Source organism: Oreochromis aureus, linkage group 11 (genome assembly GCF_013358895.1).
Source record: "Oreochromis aureus strain Israel breed Guangdong linkage group 11, ZZ_aureus, whole genome shotgun sequence".
Taxonomy (NCBI): Eukaryota; Metazoa; Chordata; class Actinopteri; order Cichliformes; family Cichlidae; genus Oreochromis; species Oreochromis aureus.
Window position 1 is genome coordinate 28,906,258 of NC_052952.1, and position 19,583 is coordinate 28,925,840.

The 19,583-nt window shown below is 38.6% G+C and overlaps 1 protein-coding gene across 3 annotated transcripts; it reads right to left on the minus strand.

Moving 5' to 3' along the window:
* Positions 1 to 6,743: 6,743 nt before the first annotated feature.
* Positions 6,744 to 18,567, minus strand: ccne2 (cyclin E2). 3 transcript variants are annotated; one of them, XM_039619085.1, is made up of 12 exons: positions 18,549 to 18,567; positions 12,476 to 12,515; positions 11,687 to 11,771; positions 11,519 to 11,572; positions 10,540 to 10,682; positions 10,091 to 10,226; positions 9,859 to 10,005; positions 9,655 to 9,750; positions 9,424 to 9,558; positions 9,176 to 9,287; positions 8,916 to 9,073; positions 6,744 to 8,310 (listed from the first exon to the last, which is right to left on the minus strand). In XM_039619085.1, the coding sequence occupies exons 2-12, from the start codon at positions 12,487 to 12,489 to the stop codon at positions 8,197 to 8,199; spliced, it is 1,194 nt and encodes a 397-aa protein (XP_039475019.1). In that variant the 5' UTR covers positions 12,490 to 12,515; positions 18,549 to 18,567; the 3' UTR covers positions 6,744 to 8,196. The 3 variants fall into 3 exon arrangements, with proteins under 3 accessions (XP_039475019.1, XP_031601780.1, XP_039475018.1); XM_031745920.2 differs by lacking the exon at positions 18,549 to 18,567 and adding an exon at positions 14,000 to 14,446 and having other exon boundaries at positions 8,173 to 8,310; XM_039619084.1 differs by lacking the exon at positions 18,549 to 18,567 and adding an exon at positions 13,217 to 13,972 and having other exon boundaries at positions 8,173 to 8,310.
* Between the last annotated feature and the right edge of the window lie 1,016 nt (positions 18,568 to 19,583).

Here is a 19,583-nt window from a genome sequence, read left to right on the forward strand (position 1 = left end):
CCCAAGAACTTGATTTATATGTTGGTGCTTTTGTTCAGTGGTTTTACACTCTCTCCCCCTCTCTAACTCTCTGGTAAGAGAACAAGTTGAAAAATAATTAAATAAAATCAGAAAGCTAGTATAAAGGATAAAAGGACATTTTTTGAAAAAATCCTTGAAGCTGTCCATGTATCTTCTGAGCGAGTTGGATCTAGATTCAGCTTTAGAAAGTGGTGGTTTGTTGCATTTACTCTTAAAATTAATCACAGAAAAACATTCATACATTCGAAATCATATACTGTCATTGCTGCACTGGTATGATAGTACTTCAGAAATGGCTCACAATGATTCAAAGATTCGTTTTATGAGTCATAGTTACACGTTGCCCAGTATTCCCAGCATATGTTACGTAAAGTGGGACTCGATGTGTTTTCCTGTAAGAGCTGGCCAGACCTTTGTACACACATAGTGGGAGAATGTGTTTTATGTTTTCAATGTAGAAAGCTCAAAAACCTAACTGTACACACAGAAAGAGAGGTCACAGTAAGTTTGCATTTACACATATGGTGCAATACTGCCACCACGTGGTAATAGGTGACACTTCATAGGGCTTTTTTTGTGTGATCATCTTTTTTTTTTATTTTATTGATTTTGTTGATTTATCTTTTAAAACCAAATCAAAATATTTCTAAAATGCTCATTTAAAAAAAATCTTTTCAGTTTTCCCTTGCTTTTACCTAGAGCAAGAAGCCTTGAAAGCATGAAAGTACACAAGAGTTTAAGTAGACCTCAAGGTTTTTTTGTTCGATTTTCATTTTTTTGGTTTTTAAATATTCACAAAAGCACCATAATTGACATTTATTTATTATATATAGACTGTTAGCAAAGAGCAGAGATAGGAGAGCCCGAACCCTGAAACATTTTGGTTTTGTTTGAGAATGTGTGTAATCACAGGGAATAAAGATGCATTTGTGTCATTTTACAGCGTTACTACTCACTGTTAGGTACACCTGCTCGACTGCTCATTAACATAAACAGCTAATCAGTTAATCACATGGCAGCAACTCAATGCATTTAAGGAAGTAGCCATGATCAAGATGACCTGAAGGAGTTCACACTGAGCATGAGAATGTAGAAGAAAGGTGATTTTAAGTGACTTTGAACATGGCATAGGGTTTACAGAGAGTGGTCCGAAAAAGAGAGAATATCCAGTGAGCAGCTGTTCTCTGAGTGAAAATGCCTTGTTGATACCAGAGGTCAGAGGAGCATTCTAGACTGCTTTTGACTGATAAGAAAGCAAAAGACACTCAAACATCCACTCATTCCAATCAAGGTATGCAGAGGAGCATCTCTGAACACACAAAACATCAAACCTTGAAGCACTCCTGACAGCTTAGAACAGAAAACTGAGGCTACAGTGTGCACAGGCTCACCAAAATTGCCTCCCCCACCCACTCCCCGTAACCCCCAACTCGTAACTTTGTGGCCTGATCAGTCTCGGTTAGTGCCGTCAGAATTTCTGTGACCAATATGAAAGCATCTGCTGAGCATCGTTTAAGCACAGTATCTTTTCTGGCCATGTAAATCTCTTTATGACCACATGTAGCTATGTTCTGATGGCAACTTCCACGTCACAAAGCTCAGATCATCAAGCTGGTTTCTTGAACATGACAATAAATTCACTGGACTCAAATGGCCTCCAGAGTTACCGCCATCTGGCCGGGACCTTTCTGTGTGCAGCTTGCATGTTCTCCCCGTGTTTGCGTGGGTTCTCTCCCGGTACTCCAGCTTCCTTCAAAGACATTCAGTTAGTGGGGTTAGGTTAACTGGTGATGTGATGTGAGTGTTAATGGCTAACTGTCTCTCTATGTCAGCCCTGTGTCAGATTGGGTGTACCCTGCCTCTTGTTGTATTCTACCTAGGATAGACTTCACCCACCCCACACCCACTCCCCGTAACCCTTAATTGGATAAGCGGAAGAAAATGGATGGACCTCAGGGATGTGTTGGAATGGGACACTTGTATTGTGGACACGCAGCTGATAAATCTCTTTGATGCTATCATGTCAGTATAGACCAAAACCTCTGAGGACTGTTTCCAGCACCCCATTGAATCTTTGCATTGAAGAATTTAGACAAAAGTGGCTCCAACCCAGTACAAGTTAGGTGTACCTAATAACATGTCTGACTGTAAAATGAGAAGCACTTTGCAGTAAAAGCATGGAACAAGGAACAAAACTGAAATGAAATGAAATCAGCACAACAAATAAACTAATCGTTTAGGTGGAAAACTGCTCTTGTACTTCTTGATACAAAACGAGATTAACATTTAAATCCCATCTCTTTAAACAGTCAAAGCATTTTTGTTTTTGTGTGGTTTCCACCACAAATAATCCTGCAAAATCCAGCTTTCTTTAGTTTGCATCACTACATCAGATCTGTAGTTTTTCAATTTTCAGAGATCTTTTTTTGTCAGTTTGTGAGTTTTCAGAGGGAATTCTCTCAGCTAAGCTTGAATTTTTGGCCAGTCCATGATGTAACAGAACTTGGCTTTGGTTCCTTTACAATAACCAAACCACTGGTCTTCCTGCTGAGATGAGACTTAACGATTCTTTATTTTTGTGTTTTAAATGCATGTATTTAAATATCTTTAAAAACTATCATGATTTTTAGGGGAAAAAACGCCTCAGACCCTTCCCCCTCCCACTAATGCCCCCCTCTGACACACATATAGAGCTGATATTGAGTGACATGAAGCATATGCATTGTTACAAACAATGGAAAGAGGTTATCGTGCTCTGATGCAGCTGCTGGTGTGTGAACCAATGAGAGTGAAGATATTTTAGACATCTTGAGACCTCGTGTTTTGTCTGAAGGTGCTCATTGTTTCCACGTGCAACCATACATTTGGATTTATTATATCTTAAGAATATATTATCTTTAACAGGGCACTGATTGCGTTCAACAAATATTTGAGAAAAATAACAAATGTCAGGGTTAGAGAGTAAGTATCTATGTTAGGAATCTATAAGGGCTGTCCCACATACACTGTGTGCTGCAGAAGCTTGCATTGCCTTGGACTTCTATAACAAGAGGTTCTCAGTCTATTTCCTCCTCATCCAACAATTTAAGTTGACATAACGTTACAAAATCGTAAACTTCAGTTAGGGGAAACACAAGCTTACTTTTGGCTAATCTATGAGTACTTTCTTTTAGAGAGAAGCATCTCTAACCCATCATGTCAGACTCTTATCTTTATAACTTATCCAGGCATGAATACATTTATATGTTTGGTCTTTCTCTACAATTTCCTTAATGTTAGAAAAACAACAAAACCGACAATGCATTTGTGTTTTTCTCTCATTTCTTTCCTCCTTGTCAGCTGAAAGCCATCGGCTCTTGTCGCTGACGCAACTCTTTAGGATCTTTCTGTCTTTCACTTGAGTTTAGGTTTGTTTTATCTCAGTATCTGTGAATTTCCTTCTTTTTGAGTGATGGTGGCAATAGAATTGATCATTTTCTCTCATGTTTAAGTTAAGCTGGGCACTGTGTGTGTGTGTGTGTGTGTGTGTGTGTGTGTGTGTGTGTGTGTGTGTGTGTGTGTGTGTGTGTGTGTGTGTGTGTGTGTGTGTGTGTGTGTGTGAGGAGGTTAAAGCCACGCTTTCCCAGGTCCACACAATGCACTCACTCTAGGGGAGGTGCACAGATATGAGGGGCCCCTGTCTGCCACTAAAGTCTATGTCTAACACACACACATCCGCACAGGGGTTCATGTGTATTCCTAACACCAGGATCACTAGATTCTAGGATGAAGACAATGAGGTTGTTAGGTTAGATTAGTTTAGGTTTAACATGATGTCCGGTTTAGCTTAAACATTACAGGGGTTTTGGCACAACTTTACCTACTTTCAACATTCAAGTGGGAGAGCAAGGGTTGAAAAAAAAGCCTAGGGGTCAACTAGAACATGTTTAGGCAACTAAAACTCTGGCTGTGGTTCCGACTTCTTTAGGATAGGTTAAAGACAGGTAACGTTTCCAAATTAGGTTAATCCACCAAAGGCTCCACAAGATGCTATGGCTTTCTCCACACTGGTTGTTCACCTCATTGCCTCTGGTAAGCCATCTATAACGGGTTTACCTGGGGTGCCATCATCTGAAAATAATCAAGAAGGACATAAATGTAACAGATGTCAGTGTATGTGTAAAAGGCCCACACTGCAGGCTTTAGGTTAGTTAAAGTTACAGTGTGTAAAATCTCACCACTCACTGTTAGTGGATTTAGTGCCCCTCTTAATCCAAGTTTATAAACCTAACTACTGTAGGACAAACATTTTAGTCAGTCGAGAGATCAAAAACATTACATTTAGACTACACCCACAACAGCGTTTCTACTTTTTGTATATAAAAATCAGTTTTGCATATACTGTATTTTAACAATAATAACAATTAGCAATAAATCAGGATTATAAAATGGATTTGTGTCAGTTAAAAATTTGGTGGTATTTAACATTTGGCATTTTATATTTTAATAACCACCTCAAATTCTGGCCACTGTTCACATGCAGTGAATGTAGGTTATCAGTCTGCCATTTACCTCAGCTGTCAATGAGGAAAATTTTGAGGATATCCTGAACTTTTCTGTTCGTAAGACTGCTGTTTTTACCACTGTTAGTGATACTTTCTTAGATGTGGATCCAATATTGTTGGACATCGTATGAATAAATTACTATATGATGTGAGAATGTAATCAAATTGTTTATCTGACACTTGAGCCTTACATTAGCTGGCATGTTAGCTTATAACCAGCTGTTGCTGCTGTTTAGCCATTTATGCACATCTTGTGTTAAAGCTCTGACTTTGATTCAGGAGATGAGGCCTACGGTGAGGTGGAATAGGATGAGGTAAAAATGAGGGTGGAGATGTAATATTAGTGCAGGAAGCAGATGAAGAGCAGAAAAAGATAACAATATGCACATGCTAATGTAAGTGTTTGATAAAGCTATTTAATTAAAGTAATTAAAAGTTGATTTCCTTTGACTTAATTGCTTTAGCTCTGTTTATGAGTAATCACTCAGGAAGTAAAAGAAAGTCACAGGTTATATGTGTGAGACTTGTCGATATGTTTTCAGGTTTATTTTATGACTCATGAAATCCTTAAGTATAAGATACTCAACACTTCTCTTTGTCTCTCTCTTATTAGCACTTGAGTGCTATCAAGTAAGACTTAGTTTTCACACTGCAGTGATGAAGGAGCGTTTGTGGTAGGCAGCGGGTGTCAGTTCAGTGTGACGTTTGTTCTCAAAGCAACCTGAGAGAAAATAAACAGAGCAGTTTTATTGCACTTTACATTAGAATTATACTTCATTCAAAGAAATGCTTATTTGAGCCAAAGATGGCACACTGTAGCATTTCAGTAGATGGAAAAGTAAAAATGAAGACAAAAACAAAACTGCATGAGTAATTGGTCCTAAAGGTATTTTACCATAAGTATGTAACAGTAGTGAGCAGATGATTCTCAATAAAGTTTACTTTGACTTCAGCAGCGAGCAGGCGCACCGAGGGCTCTCGCGCTCACTTTTCGCGTATTGAATTTCGAAAAAACATCGGTGCAAATTATAAGTCTGCATCATGATGTCTGGTGTTTTCGTGTTTGTTGGTTTGTTTTTATTTTGTTTTATTTTGCGAGTTGGTTATTAGATGCTGCTCCAGCCAGCCAGAGAATCCCCCGCCGCCCCGCCCTCTCCTCCCTGTGCCGCAAGCAGCAGGTGCACCTCGCAAACGGAGGGCGCCCTTACTCCCAGCAAATGGGCGATAGAAAACCGATCGGTTCCTATGCCATTCCCAGTATGCGCTGGCTGATGTCGGGGCAGCATGAGTACGAGCAATTTTTTTTTTTTTTTTTTGCCGATGCCCGTGATGCCGCCCCGGGCAACCGCCCGTGTCGCCCGTATCAAAAACCGCTACTGCTCTAATGACACAAGCTGCTGCATATGAATATAGTGTCCTCACCCCTTTAGGACTGAAAGAAAGAGGGAAAAATCCCACACTGTAATTACTTAAGACTGCAAACTAAGGCACTAACCTAAAATGGTTTTGTAACCAAATGAGTTAGTGATCTAAATTAAAATGCCCCCAAAAACTTTTCATATCTTCTCTGTATAAATGTATTTCATTTTTGTCTGAAGTATATGATCATTTTAACTTAACAGTATTTCAGTAAACTGGAATATCACTTCAAACTTACTTTTAGTTTAGTTGTAGCTGACTACAATAGCCTTCTGAACATGTAAATATATAGACAGCTTTCCAGTGTGCATGCATATATTCATTGTAAAGGAAAATAAATGGATAGAGTATTTGTGAAATTAAATATTTTAAACCCACATTATTTTTTTTGTTCTAGTTTTTCCAGGGTTATCACAATTTTAATGAAGATATTCCAATATGGTAAGCCAAATTTAAAATGTATGTCACATAGATGGGTTTTCATTCTCAAAGCAACAACCCTGTGTATAATAGAAGCCACAATAAACATGAGGTTGTGCACAATGTATATTTTTCCTTCTGAGTTATTATTGAAGATAATCTAAAACATAAATATGAAACCCAGCCACAATGCAGAAAGCACAGCAGTCCTAACCACCCCCTGGCCTACTAGCAGTAATGTTTTTAGTGTGAGGTAAATGAACACATTACATGCAAAAATAAATAATGCCCTCCCAACAAAGTCTTGGTAACTTTCATCTGTAAACTAAAGAGACTTGCTTCGTCACATCGTTTTATTTAAAACATCCCAATAACGAAAAATCACACATTTCGGAATTGCTTTATGTACAAAAGAAACATTCATTGTTTTCACTTCTACATACAGTTTACATGGCGGAAGGTTCACTGCAGAGATTTACAGTCACAGGTTTACTCGTTCTCAGCCTTTGGGCCTGCTTCAGCCTAAAGTATTTATCAATACAGTTAATATTTTCATAAAAAGGCACTAATGACAGGCTAGTGTACAACATATTATAAAGAACTGTAATTCAACAGGCGTCAGCAAAATCATAAATAGCTTTTGCCTTTGGCTGTGATTAAACTGAGCTCAATCACTGAAAGAATTTACATATTAACATTTTTTCTATTACATATTAAGGCTCAATAAATACAAGCACTTTAAAAAAAAAAAAAAAAAATTTCCACAATCGTCAAGTTTCACAGGAATGTAACAAGAGTCTGCAACAAGGCTGCAACAGTTTATATTCTATGGGGAGGGGGTGAAGCCACCAACAGGTCACGAGCATGAAAACACTTTTAGGGGTGAGCAAATCAGGAGATTGTTCCTTTGGCCCACGAAGCTATGAAACTCATTGTGTAGTTCATTATCAAGCAGTTTGCCACCCTGCCAATCTACAGCAGGTCTGCACATTGAGATTCAAAGTGAAATGGGGACATTAATCACACTACATTTCAAAATCCAGCTCTTCAGAGCAAAGATTCCTTTCAATGTAATTAAGAATAATAAAAAAAATAAAAAATACAGGAAATGAGTCTTTCCATTTTCCTGAGAAGATTGACTGAAGCACCATTCAAAAGTAGGCATCACTTAGAAGAATAGCACCAGTGAAACTCCCAGATATGAAATGATTGGTTCTTTTTCAAACCAAAACCAGTCTAAGGAAAACGAAAAGCCACGACAGCTGCTGCCCTGCACATCTGTGGGCTTGGTCAAGCTAAAATCAGTTTTGAAGTAGCTGCTGCTGATTCAGACCAAAATTTGCTAATTGTATATGTATTAAAGATATATTTTAAAAAATAAAACACTTAAAGTTAGGCAGCCCGTGAGCTGCATTCTCTGACCATATCAAAGGAGTCAGACCGGAATGGAATTGTGAACACGCTGATGCCATCACTAACCAAGAGGCTCTTAGTCTTTGTCACCTTAAACCACAATACTGTTGGCAGGATTGTCAACAGGGACAAATCCCAATTTTTCCCAGCTGAATGTTGTCAATTCATCACCATGGCTACTAAAAGTCTGATCTTAGTGTTTAAAAAAAAAAAAAAAAAAAACCACGCACAACACACACACAAAACAACAACAACAACAACAACAACAACCCCCCCCACACACACACGCGAGGTCTGTTTGCCCAAAATTGTGCATCATTCAGCGAGTGGCTCCTGTCAGACTGAGGAGAGGTAGCACGTCTCTCTGGTTTTGTCCTGGTCAGGGATTGGGTGGCTTCTCTGTGCTGCTGGGTGGTGTCAGAATCGGCCCTCCAGCAACAGGCGATAGCTGACCAGAGTTACTCTCGGAGATCTGACACTCCTGAGCTATTCTCTGCAGGCAGAAACAGTTACATGTTGGGAATTAAAATCACTTTATCATATACTTTTTAACAAAAAAAAAAAAAGGACAAAAAACAAAACAAAAATCTGTCCAGTCAGTCATAAAATCAATTTCAAAGCTTTCATGTCATTGATAGATGAACACATGTAGCCGAATTAAGCCGATTCCCTAATGAACAAATTTGCCAGTTTATACCAAGCAGACCCTGAATTATCAGGCAAGTTTTTAAAACCAGAGTATCATTTTTACCAGGTAAAAGCCTGGTATTGGTGGCTCATTTTTCCAGGGACAATAACAATAAGTGTTACACTGTGGTAAAACAATTTATGTGGCCTCAGTTATAGTCTTTTTCCCCTTTCTGGGCTCGAGTCCTGCACCGGTTCTGTACAAATATGTGAAATTTGAGCCAAAGAATTAACAACTCTTTCAATTATATACACTTTGCATGCATTGCTCTAAGCTCTTGCAAGGAAACAGTTATATAGATATTTAACTACTCTTTCGACGCCTTTTAAAAACATTCAAAATGTGTATTACTTTACAGTGATTCTAATCGTGCATTTCGGAGTCTGAGTTTTCTGTCTACTTTTGCTCACCAGTAGGTCCAGATAGGCCACGTGTGTCTGGATATTGTGTCTGTCGTCTGCTCTGACTTTTGGGAAGTTCTTGAGCTGAGGTTTGGGTTCAGATCGCAGTGTTTCCATGAAGGGAGTCATCCACTGATAACACTGAGACACACTATCCCATGTGAGACCTGAGACAAAAACGAGTTAACGATTGTGAGTGAAGAATCCCACCAACAAACAGAACCAAAAAAATAGAAATTAAATCTGATGATGTGAATGGGGAAACTCACCTGAGACTTTATGAACAACGTCAAAGGTGGAAAAGTGGCAGAAGGCAGCTGCGGCAAGAACGCTGTAGTTATAGTCGAGCGCGGTGATGTCCATCATACACAAGTCCAACAGCTGCAACATGCAGGTCAAAGATCAGTATAATACTGAATCAGAAAGTGTGGGCATTTTTTTTTAATTCAAACAGATGAATAAACAAGGATAAACAGAAAAAGAGGATGTAAATAAATGTAGCAGCCGTTGACGGTACCTGTGTGATCTGGATATAGGTATCCTGGGAGAACTGCGGCTCCAGGAAGTTCACTCCATTTTTCTGGGCTTCAACCTGAGTGTACAGCTTCAACCAGGAGATGGGGGTCTCAGGACACAGGTTCCAGTCTAACGCCTATGGGACAGCAACACCAAGGTCAACACAGAAACTTTGATTGCTACCACTCAATATTAAAAGATTAGAAAGTGTGAAGTAGATGAGTTTGTATACCTTTAACATGTGAAGCTCTGTGCGCTGGATGTCCCACAGGTCGCAGGCACCGTCCGTGACGTAGGCAAACTCATAGGTTTTAGGAGGGTAGATTTCCTGATGAGAAACAAGGAGCAAAGTTGGTTATTGAGATTAAATGCCATCTGCACAAACAGAGGTTTAACGATCAGAAATATCCGACTCTATAAGAATGAAGACACTCACCTCTATCTTGGAGGCAATGAAGAGCGCCGTGATGCCGATGAGCTGCAGGTAGTCTTTGTTGATATTCTCCTGAGTGAGCATGAAGCGGTCAAAGTAGTCCTGGGCAAGGTACGCCGTCTGTCTGTGGAGGCTGTACACCTCACTCACCTGCCAAGGCATTCAGACAAAGGCTGAGTATTTGTCCAAAACCAGAACAGTCGAATTTCTGCACATTAAAGATTTTCATGCTCACCTCAAGCAGCCAGTCCAGGAGAATCGCCCTCATCTTGGGCTGCAGTTTAGGATGCCGCTGCAGGTAGCTCTTGTCATGAACGTACTTCAGCTCCTTGTTAAGCATTTTGATCCACACGTCATCCGAACTAGCCCAACTGGAAGAGAAACAGCAAGTTTTAACCATTTATGATGGCCAATACCATCAATAAGTGCATGCAACAGTGATGCTAACGTCTGACTATAGACTGGGCAAAATCCGAGAGGGGAATTAACGAGTTCTGCAGACAAAGCAAGTAACAGGATAAACCTGAAACTTGATTTCAGTTGCAAAGTGAGTTTGACTGTAATTGAGGGCCTTGAACCCTAAATACCAGGAGGGGTGGAGCAACAGCTCCAACAACAATAGAGCTCTGGAGTATTAAGTGTTGCACTACGACCTCCCTATTGAGGTGTAAAAGCTACACTTACCTGAGATGAGGAATGGGCGAAGCCTTGATGAAGAGGTTCTTGAATGTGTATTGTTTGAAGTTAGATGGGTTTGCTGGTTTTAGCTCTTTGTGGGGAGTTTCTATGAGAATGCATGGAGACGCTCCATCCTCTGACCAACACTTCTGGAAAGAAAGAACAAAACTTGAATTTAAAAGAGGAGACAGAAACTCCTAGACCTGACTGTTGGTCAAGCAGATGTATTGACATTCTAAAAGGATTCATCTGGCACATCCCATTACTCTGAACAAATCAAAGTTACTCGACAGGCTCTAAATGAAACTGAGTTTCATCTAGAGCAAATATACTTTCCCTAGTCACAATGTTACATTTGCAAAATGTATGATTTTCTGTGGAATCGGTGGCTGCATTTCTCTGTCATTTTTGACATTGTCTACATACTATGTGTGTGTGTGTGTGTCACAAGTCTTTACAGCAGGAATCTACATTACACCACCACTGTGAAGTTCAGTTTCGTATCATGCTAAACAGTGACACCTGCTGTTGAATAAAAGGTAGTGCATGGCTACCACTGGAAATTTACTACTGAAAACTTTACACCCACTCCTTTAATATGACCGTACCCAGATAACAATCTGCCAGAAATAAGTCACTTAGGACCATGTATCAAGTCATGAGAGAAAACAGTTAAATAAAATATTTTAGTTAAATAAAAAGAAAGCAATTCAAACAAAGCCCATTCTCAACTACAGGCACCCATTCTGTCTATAAATACATGCAGAGACCATTTACTATAAAGCTTTACTATGTAGTATATGGTGGAAATTAAATTTATTTTCTTTTTTTAAAAAAAAGGAAAAGAAAAAGAAAAAAAGCTGGGCACACACACACACACACACGATAGTCAGATAAAGACAGATACACAGACACACTGGGCTGAGCTCTTATCAGTAACAAACACACAGTCATTAAGCATCAATATCATTTGGGCAGTACTAACTTGTATTTCATAGTTTTGTTTCTTGGTAGCAGGTTGTAGTTTCTTCTTAGAACACTAAACAAGAAAGACAAAAACATGTAAGTGTGTGTTTGAGCTAAAAACAGGACAAAGCTGAGACAAACACTGATAAACTGAAACATAGGATTGCAGCTAGTAACAGAAACAAACCTCAGTCTTTCTTTTCCTCAGCGTGACTGGGACGATTGGTGTGACTGGGCTGTTTGGATCTCTGGCTTGAAGCGTGATGCGATCACTGAAATTAAAATTAAATAAGAATGGTCAAATAAGAATGTGTCTCTTGCTTGCTGAAATATTAATCGAATTAATCTGCAATTAGGGCCAGCTTAACAAAAAAAAAAAAAAAAAAAAAAAAAAAAAAAAAAAAAAAAAGTGATCAAATTAAACACCAGTATTGATGGAAATAATGAACTCAATCATGTCCCCAGGGCCACAGTGACTGAAGACAAAAGCAATCAGCAAGACAACTGTATTAGGAGTTTAACCCCTTTAAAGAAAGGGGTGATTACAGCTTGATGCATTTAAAGCTTTTAAAGTTGAGTGACTGGCCATCTTCCTTATCTTACTACATGTGATTGTGAACTGGTGAAAAGTACAAAAATGTATGACATCACTGTAGGCTCTAAAAGCTAGTCACATTTACAACAGACCAAGCCTTTCAGCAATCAAAACATTAAAAGCAACAGTGAACAGACAATGTGATCTAATCTAACTGTACAAATGTCCATTAGTTTTCACCTCCACTCTCTCATCTCTGCTTAATATGAACAGTGGTGTTATTAAAGTCTGCTAATGTATAAACATCTGGGGTTTGATCTCTGAGGACCAGTTTATGCTCATTTAGAAATGTGCTTAATAGCTCTACTGTAGGGTAGTGGCTCCACTTCACCTCCAGGCCCTCAAAAACCAGTTTGAGAACAATCACCAAGAGCTGCTCACCTGCGCCTGGACATGGTGCTGACTGTATTGTATGGCTCCGCTGTAAAGAAGAAAAGGAGACATTATATTAAATTCAATATTAACACTGTGCTCAGAGATATTAAAAAAACAATTGCGACAAATAATTCAAGTTCTCATGGAAACTTTCAAGAGTTAAGTGGGCCCTTTCTGAAGCAAATGGCCCCCCATAATCACTGCAATGCTAAAGGATCAAATACAACCAAAAAAGAAAATACAATAAAAATGTTTTTAATGATAATAATGTTATTCCGAGCACAGCTGGATCCTAATAAGCTCAACGCCCTCAGATATAATAAAACATCCCTTTGTAGGATCACTTCTAAACTGCTTACAAGTGATGGTTAGCTTATAATAACATATGCAGTGTTAGCTTGTGGCCACCATTTTAGGAGCCACGGTGACTCGATAAAAACCGATAATGGGGAATTAACAATGCCGACAGACTGCATAAAAGGACTACGAAGCGTCTCATTTCAGAGTAAAAAGGTAAAACTGATTAAAAACGTGATAATTACAGAGCCAAAGCAGCCAGGCAGGACCTGTAAGCTAGTGTGGCATCTGCAGCCAGAAAAGAGGGGGGCTGGTTTTTCGCTCGATTTTGAACAAAAAAAGCGGAAAAATCCCGCAATTCATATCAAATTTAGTATTTTCAGCGTCACAATATACATCTCCAAACATCTTTGGGCTATTTAGAATGAGTGAAATCGACAAAATACTAACTTTAATTCGGGGTTGAATCTCAAAGACGCGCCAATTTCCGCAGCGTAGAAGCGGGAGGATTTGAGCCCTACCTCCCCGAAACTGCTCCAAGTCTGCCGGGTTAAACTAGCCAAAAAGACCGCTAAACATAAACGATATATGCTTTAAGCCCACTTGGGCACCTAAAAGAAACCCTTGTGAAGTACATTTGTCAACAAGAAGATTTTTTAAGCGCTACAAAGGCGGAGAAACCGAGACCGACCTCAGGCCAAATATACAGAGGGGAGCTACTGTAATTAGCAAACTTAGCTCGGTAACTCCTAACTAGGTCAACAATAACCAGCTAACCCCGATGTGCACTTGGGCATCTACAGCTTTTGCATGTAAACGCATTAATAAATGCTTGGTTTAAGTAAACAGGCACAAAAGACAAAGACAACGTGAGGACGTCATTTTGTATAAAGTTTTAAAGCTACATGCCTCAGTATTTGAACAGAATCTCCACCAAAAGGCCAGATTTCCTCTAAATACACATCTGGCACGACATGCAAGAGCCAACTAAAGTGGAGCAGACTACATCAGAGGTGGAAACAATGCCCGGTCAGTTAAAAAAACAAGTAAAAACAAGAACACAAGAAAGCAGTCAGCGCTTTAGTCCCCATTTGAATCCTTTTTGCGCCAATAACGTCGACTTAAATATGAAACCTAAGATGAAAACCGCAGGAAAAGTTAAGCAGCTTCGAGGAATAAAATATAAAACTATAAATATTCAAGTAGCTGCAGTCTTCGAGTCGGTGCTCTTACCTCCTTAGTGAAAAATGAATGAGTACATCAGCTGTGGCGCCGGCGCCAATCCTTATATCCGCATCTGCCTGCCTCCTACCAGTGCGCATGCGCGTTCCCGGTTCACAGAAACGCGCTAAACGTTTAAATACGAAATGAGATTTGTACAAACCGGCAAAACTGGACGGTTCAAACGGGGTTATTATAACACCGACCGCGATAAAATAGCTTATTGACAGGCTCAGGACGGAGTTAAATCGGCTGTGCCTCCAGTTTGTCTGGAGCCTCCGTTCATTTCTAGCGGACACCGAGCTGAAGTAAAGAATTATGCAGTAAACACCGCTTTCTGTACATTCCGGTTAAACTTTAACGATTCCGTAGACACCCTTAAGTATACCAGCAGTAGATATTTGTGGTAATTTTTTCAATCCGTGGAGTTATTTTCGGTTTTTTACGCGGCATCGAAACTCCTTCCGCATCCGAGTCCCGCCTGTGGGAGGGAGCTTCGTGACGTGGAGCCAATGAGAAGGCAAGCAGCTGCAGCCGCGTGCTCCCTCCGCAGAATGTAAACAGAAGGACCACGTGCATCTGCTGTCAAAAAGAAGTGCTGAAAAGCTGCTTCTGTTCTATGACTTAATTCCAACTTTTAAGTACAACAATTATAATTACTTCACGAAACAATAGCAGAGCAGTAGTTATAAACTACTGGTAGTAGTTTATAAGAAAGTAAATAAAATAACTTGAGATTACCAAAAAGTAACGAGAAAATAAGACTGTGGCAAAAAGGCACCAAGCCACTACAGAGATTCCTAACAACAATAAAATGGTGTAAAAAAATCCAAAAGCAAATACTCACAAACAAAGAGCCAAAGAATTAAAAATGACCACAAGTAAACACAAAATGACCACAAATATTTTTTTTTTAAAAATGCTAATATAAAGGACTGACGAAAAGATATATGGCTGTAAAACTGTCATAAATAGATAAAAAGCAACTACAAAAAGGTCACAGAGATAAAGAGATAAGATGAGAATATAGATATTAAAACACCACCAAAGTGGATCAAAAAGATCACTAAGAGGCGTAAAACTGCTGCAAATATACAGCCAACTACTACAGAGACTCTTAAAAACCACAGAGGAGATGTACAACAACTACAAAGGGCTCAAAAGAGTCTTACAAGAACAACTGACAGACATTAAATAACCATAAGTAGACACAAAATGGCCGTAAATACACAAAACAGTTGCAAAACAAGAAGCACTTTGAGAGCACAACCCTCCGGAAAGGCAGCTTCCTCTCTGGGCAGTATTTACTTTTAAGGGAATAGTATTTTTTGTACATATTCTTTTTGTTTTCTTAGTTGTTGTAATTTGTACATTAAGAAGTTAGTTCATTTTCGAGTCACCTTGAAAGAAAGGCGGATGTTAAATGTAGGCAGGAGAATTTTAAGCATAGTTTTAAATAAAAAAAGGCATTTTACGGAAATTTGACCTTATTGGGTCAGACATCCAAAGTAACGTGATATTTAGAATCTTCATATATCATTTCCTATTTTCTTATATGTTGTCAATACAAACAATGGCAGTAAGAAATATAGTTTTAAATAGCTCCCTACATAGCATTATTATCATTCCTAGTACAGTCAGCTGTGGTGTTAAACCTAAGTCATAACGCCATCCAAAGGTAAACAGGTAGTAGCACTTAGAAAAAACCTGAGGGAAAAATCTCACAAATTAAGTTTTGTTGTTAATATTCTGTATTTCTATATTGTATATTAATTTATTCAGTGGAAACACTAAAAAAAAATCACAATTCAGTTCAACAGGTGGTGTTGTGTTGAGAGCTGAGACCAGTGAAAGGCAGGGTGGCAGGAGAGCCGTGTTTGGCCTTGTGCTAATATTTGGATACAGTATAGTTTATGTTTCCTGAGAAATTTCTGTTTGTCAGAAATTAAGTTAGCATGTGTGTTCACATGGTGAAAAAATATTTTGGTGAAATTCATATTTATCAACTTTTTGTGCAAGAGCCCCCTTTTACCTGTGGGTACAATGGATTACTCATTAGTTTTAATTATGGTGCATGTTAGAGTGAATTAGTCTGTCCTTTGTTTAGTCTCTCTCTTTTCTATCATTTCTGTTTATTTGACATTTTTAAGCTTTACATAATTCTAAGGATCCTACTGTTTGTGATTATTTATTTTTATGCTTTTCATTTCTGTTTTTATGTTATTGATAAGACCAAATTTTAACAGTGTTGACCATAAATTACAGTATGTATGAGTGTACAGTTGTGTGAAACTGAATATTTTCATAGGATTCTGTGCAGTCCTGTGTAAAACTAAGACCACCCATGATTCAGTAGCTTGTATAACCACATTTAGCAGCAATAACTTAATGTAATCATTTGTTGTATGGTTTTATCAGTCTCTCACTTTGTTGTGGAGGAATTTGAGCCCACTTTTCTTTACAGAGTTGCTTTAGTTCATTGTGGTTTACAGGCATTCATATTTACACAGCTCTCTCGAGGTCCCACCACAGCATTTCAGTCAGGTTGAAGTCTGGACTGCGAGTGGACCATCTCAGCACCTTGATTCTTTTCTTTTCCCACCATTCTGATGGGGGGAAAAAATCCATTCTATTTACCAAAAGCTTCAGCTGTTGGACAGATGGCTTCACATCTGAGTCTAGAATACTTCATGGTTTGCTCAATGACTGCAAGATGCCGAGGTCCTATTGCTGCAAAACAAGCTCAAACTTCACCCCTCCACCACTTGGTATGTGTTTGTCCTGATATGCTGTGTTTGGTTTTCAGATGCATAGATTTCATCTGAACAGACTTGTGGTTTGTTCAGATTCTCCAAAAAAGATTTACTTGTTTAGACTTTTTCTAACTGTACTGTCATGAATTTTTACATTTAACATGCTAACTGGCACCTATAGACTGAGTTGTAGCACTTGGGCTTTTTGTAATTTCTCTCAGCATGACGCATTTTGACATTGGGGTGGATTTTCTAGAATGTTCACTTTTGGGAAGATTGTGGCCTTGTATTAATACACACCTAAATGCTCCAGACCAGCAAGCTAATAACATTAGTTAAAAGAAACTCTCAGACTGCAAACAGTTTCCAAGTTATAAGTTTTGTTTGGTTTTTTGGGGTTAATTATCAACCAATAAATAATTATATTGACCTAGAAGACCTTGGTGGATGTAAGCCAAATTTTAATGGCTTGTTAATATGATCCCACTCTACATCGTTGCAAAGTGTTTTCAACAGTGAAAACTTTTCGAGCTATTGTGTTTACAGACATAATTACACATGCAAACGCTATGAAAACATAACCTCCTGAGCGGAGGTAATAATATGATACGTTATGATAATATAATGTGTAAACAGCATCGTAATGTTGAAGCTGACTGTCTTATCCAATTACTTTTTTATACTGGGCTAATAATGAATCATAATTGTTACATTTTCTATGTTATATATGTTTTTGAAATCTGTAATGAATATAACTTTATAATCTGTATGACTGTGATCAATGAATTCTGAATAGCCAGCATCAGTAAATGTGTGTCAGTGACAGAGGGGGGACGTATTGAACGTGGGAATAACGTAACGCAACACGGGAATGAGTGCAGATGTCCATAAACTGTGATCGCAGTACTTTGGCATCTACCTAGCTACAGAAGAAGAGCGAGCATTAAGGCAGTAACTTTTTTTAAGGTGTAGGCAATTCCAAATGTAACATTTCTATCAGCTCAACAAATATCAGCAAACACACAATCTGTTTGTCTCACACTGCCTGCTAGCTAAAGGTCCAGCTGGTGTATTTCACAGGGAGAGAAAAGAAAGAAAGCTAACTTCACTTAGAGATGGAAAAAGATAAGAAAGAGAGGAGAGGAAGAAATTAGGTTATATTAAAGGTTAAAGACTGCTCAGGGGGGACTGAGCAGTCAAGGAAGAGCGTGTTGGACTGGTGCACGGCAGCTGTGGTGTTCCTGGTCAGAGACAGATTGCATAAATTGTAGCAGAGAGATCAATATAAATTTAAGCTGATATTGCTTAGATTCACTCACTGAATTACACCTTCATACCAACTTTATACCATCTAGTATAACAACCAGTATAAAAAGTATACTGAAAGTGTTTCATTAGGACAGCTAATGAAACACCTGCTTACATCTTCTTTAATTCCATTGTGTAAATCCACAAAGAGCAGTGTAAGGAAGAGGACTCCCTTACTATTATGTATATTATATCTTGTATAGCACTTTAGGAGCACCTTATCTAGCACTTTAAGCATAGATTTGCACATGAAGAACATTTGTACACAAGAAGTTTAATTATTTATTGAATATTAATTGTGTATTTTAAAATCAGTTGGTAGCTTTTGTTCCAGGTCCCGCACAGCTGCTCATCAAGAAATGTGGTGGTTGTCTGTGAAAAGGAAAGGTTGTGATTGAGAGTGAATAAGGTTTACCAGTAAGGAGAACTAATGCAAGTGTGTGTGAAAATCTAGAAATAAAGGTGGCGCAGAAAAGTGACTGTAAGATGTGATTACTCACCTTTCTTTACTGTGTCCTCTTCACGTGTTTGGGCAAATGTTTCCCCAGTGGTCCAGACACCATTTAAAGGTTCCGGGAGACACCATGGGTTAAGGGAGTGTGGGGAATCTTTTGTGCTTGGGGTTTTGGTGTTTTTATAATAATGGGTATGGTGTAAGGATAAAGTGTAAAATATTTATTAATATGAAAATGAAAAATGTATTTAGATATTTATTTATTGGAGTTGATGTATTGTATAATGAGGTGGAAGGTTGGGATTTGAGAACTCACCTGTTAATAGAATAATGGTTTAGCCTGCGACAGCTGAAAGTATTTAAGGCTGCTAGTTGCCATTAGATGGGTGGTGGACTGTTTGGTGAGCAGACCGAGCTGCTCAATAAATACCCTTCGTTCCACTATACTTGTCTTGGTCTGCCTCATTGTAAATCCAGCCGTAAAAGGCTGCCCTGTTACAAGCAGTAAACCTCAGAGCAGGAGCAGCAGATCAGCTGATCACAGCCTGTACACTAAGAAAATCTACTAAAGCTCACAATTTAAACTATTGTGAGCTTTGAGGCTTTTCCCCACACTGAGCCACTACAACCAATTTAAGGATTCCTCCACCTGATGAATCCACTGTAACCTTTGACTGTACTCATTTTCCCTTTTTAGGTATGGCACTAAAGTTACTCTCTACAATGTAGACAACAGAAAATAGAGCTACTTTTAAAAATGCACTTTCTTTTTCTCTGCTCTTGTTCTACATAATTGATTCCAGCTAAATAGATTCAATAGGATTAAAATTTAGACTGAAATACTTAAAGCTCTTGGTAATATAGTAGTGTAGCAGATACTTGTAATATTATTTCAAAGGTGGATACAAGCATCAGTTTGTGCATTTTGTCCGTCTGTTGCCACTAGTTTGAAAAAAACCATCAGTCACTTGTCAGCAGCTTCTTGTTCTGAGGCAATAGTGCTAACCACTGCACCCCCTAGAATATGAAGTTATCTTTTGCACTATTATGTGCTATTTCTTTGTTTTTGGTTGTTGTATTA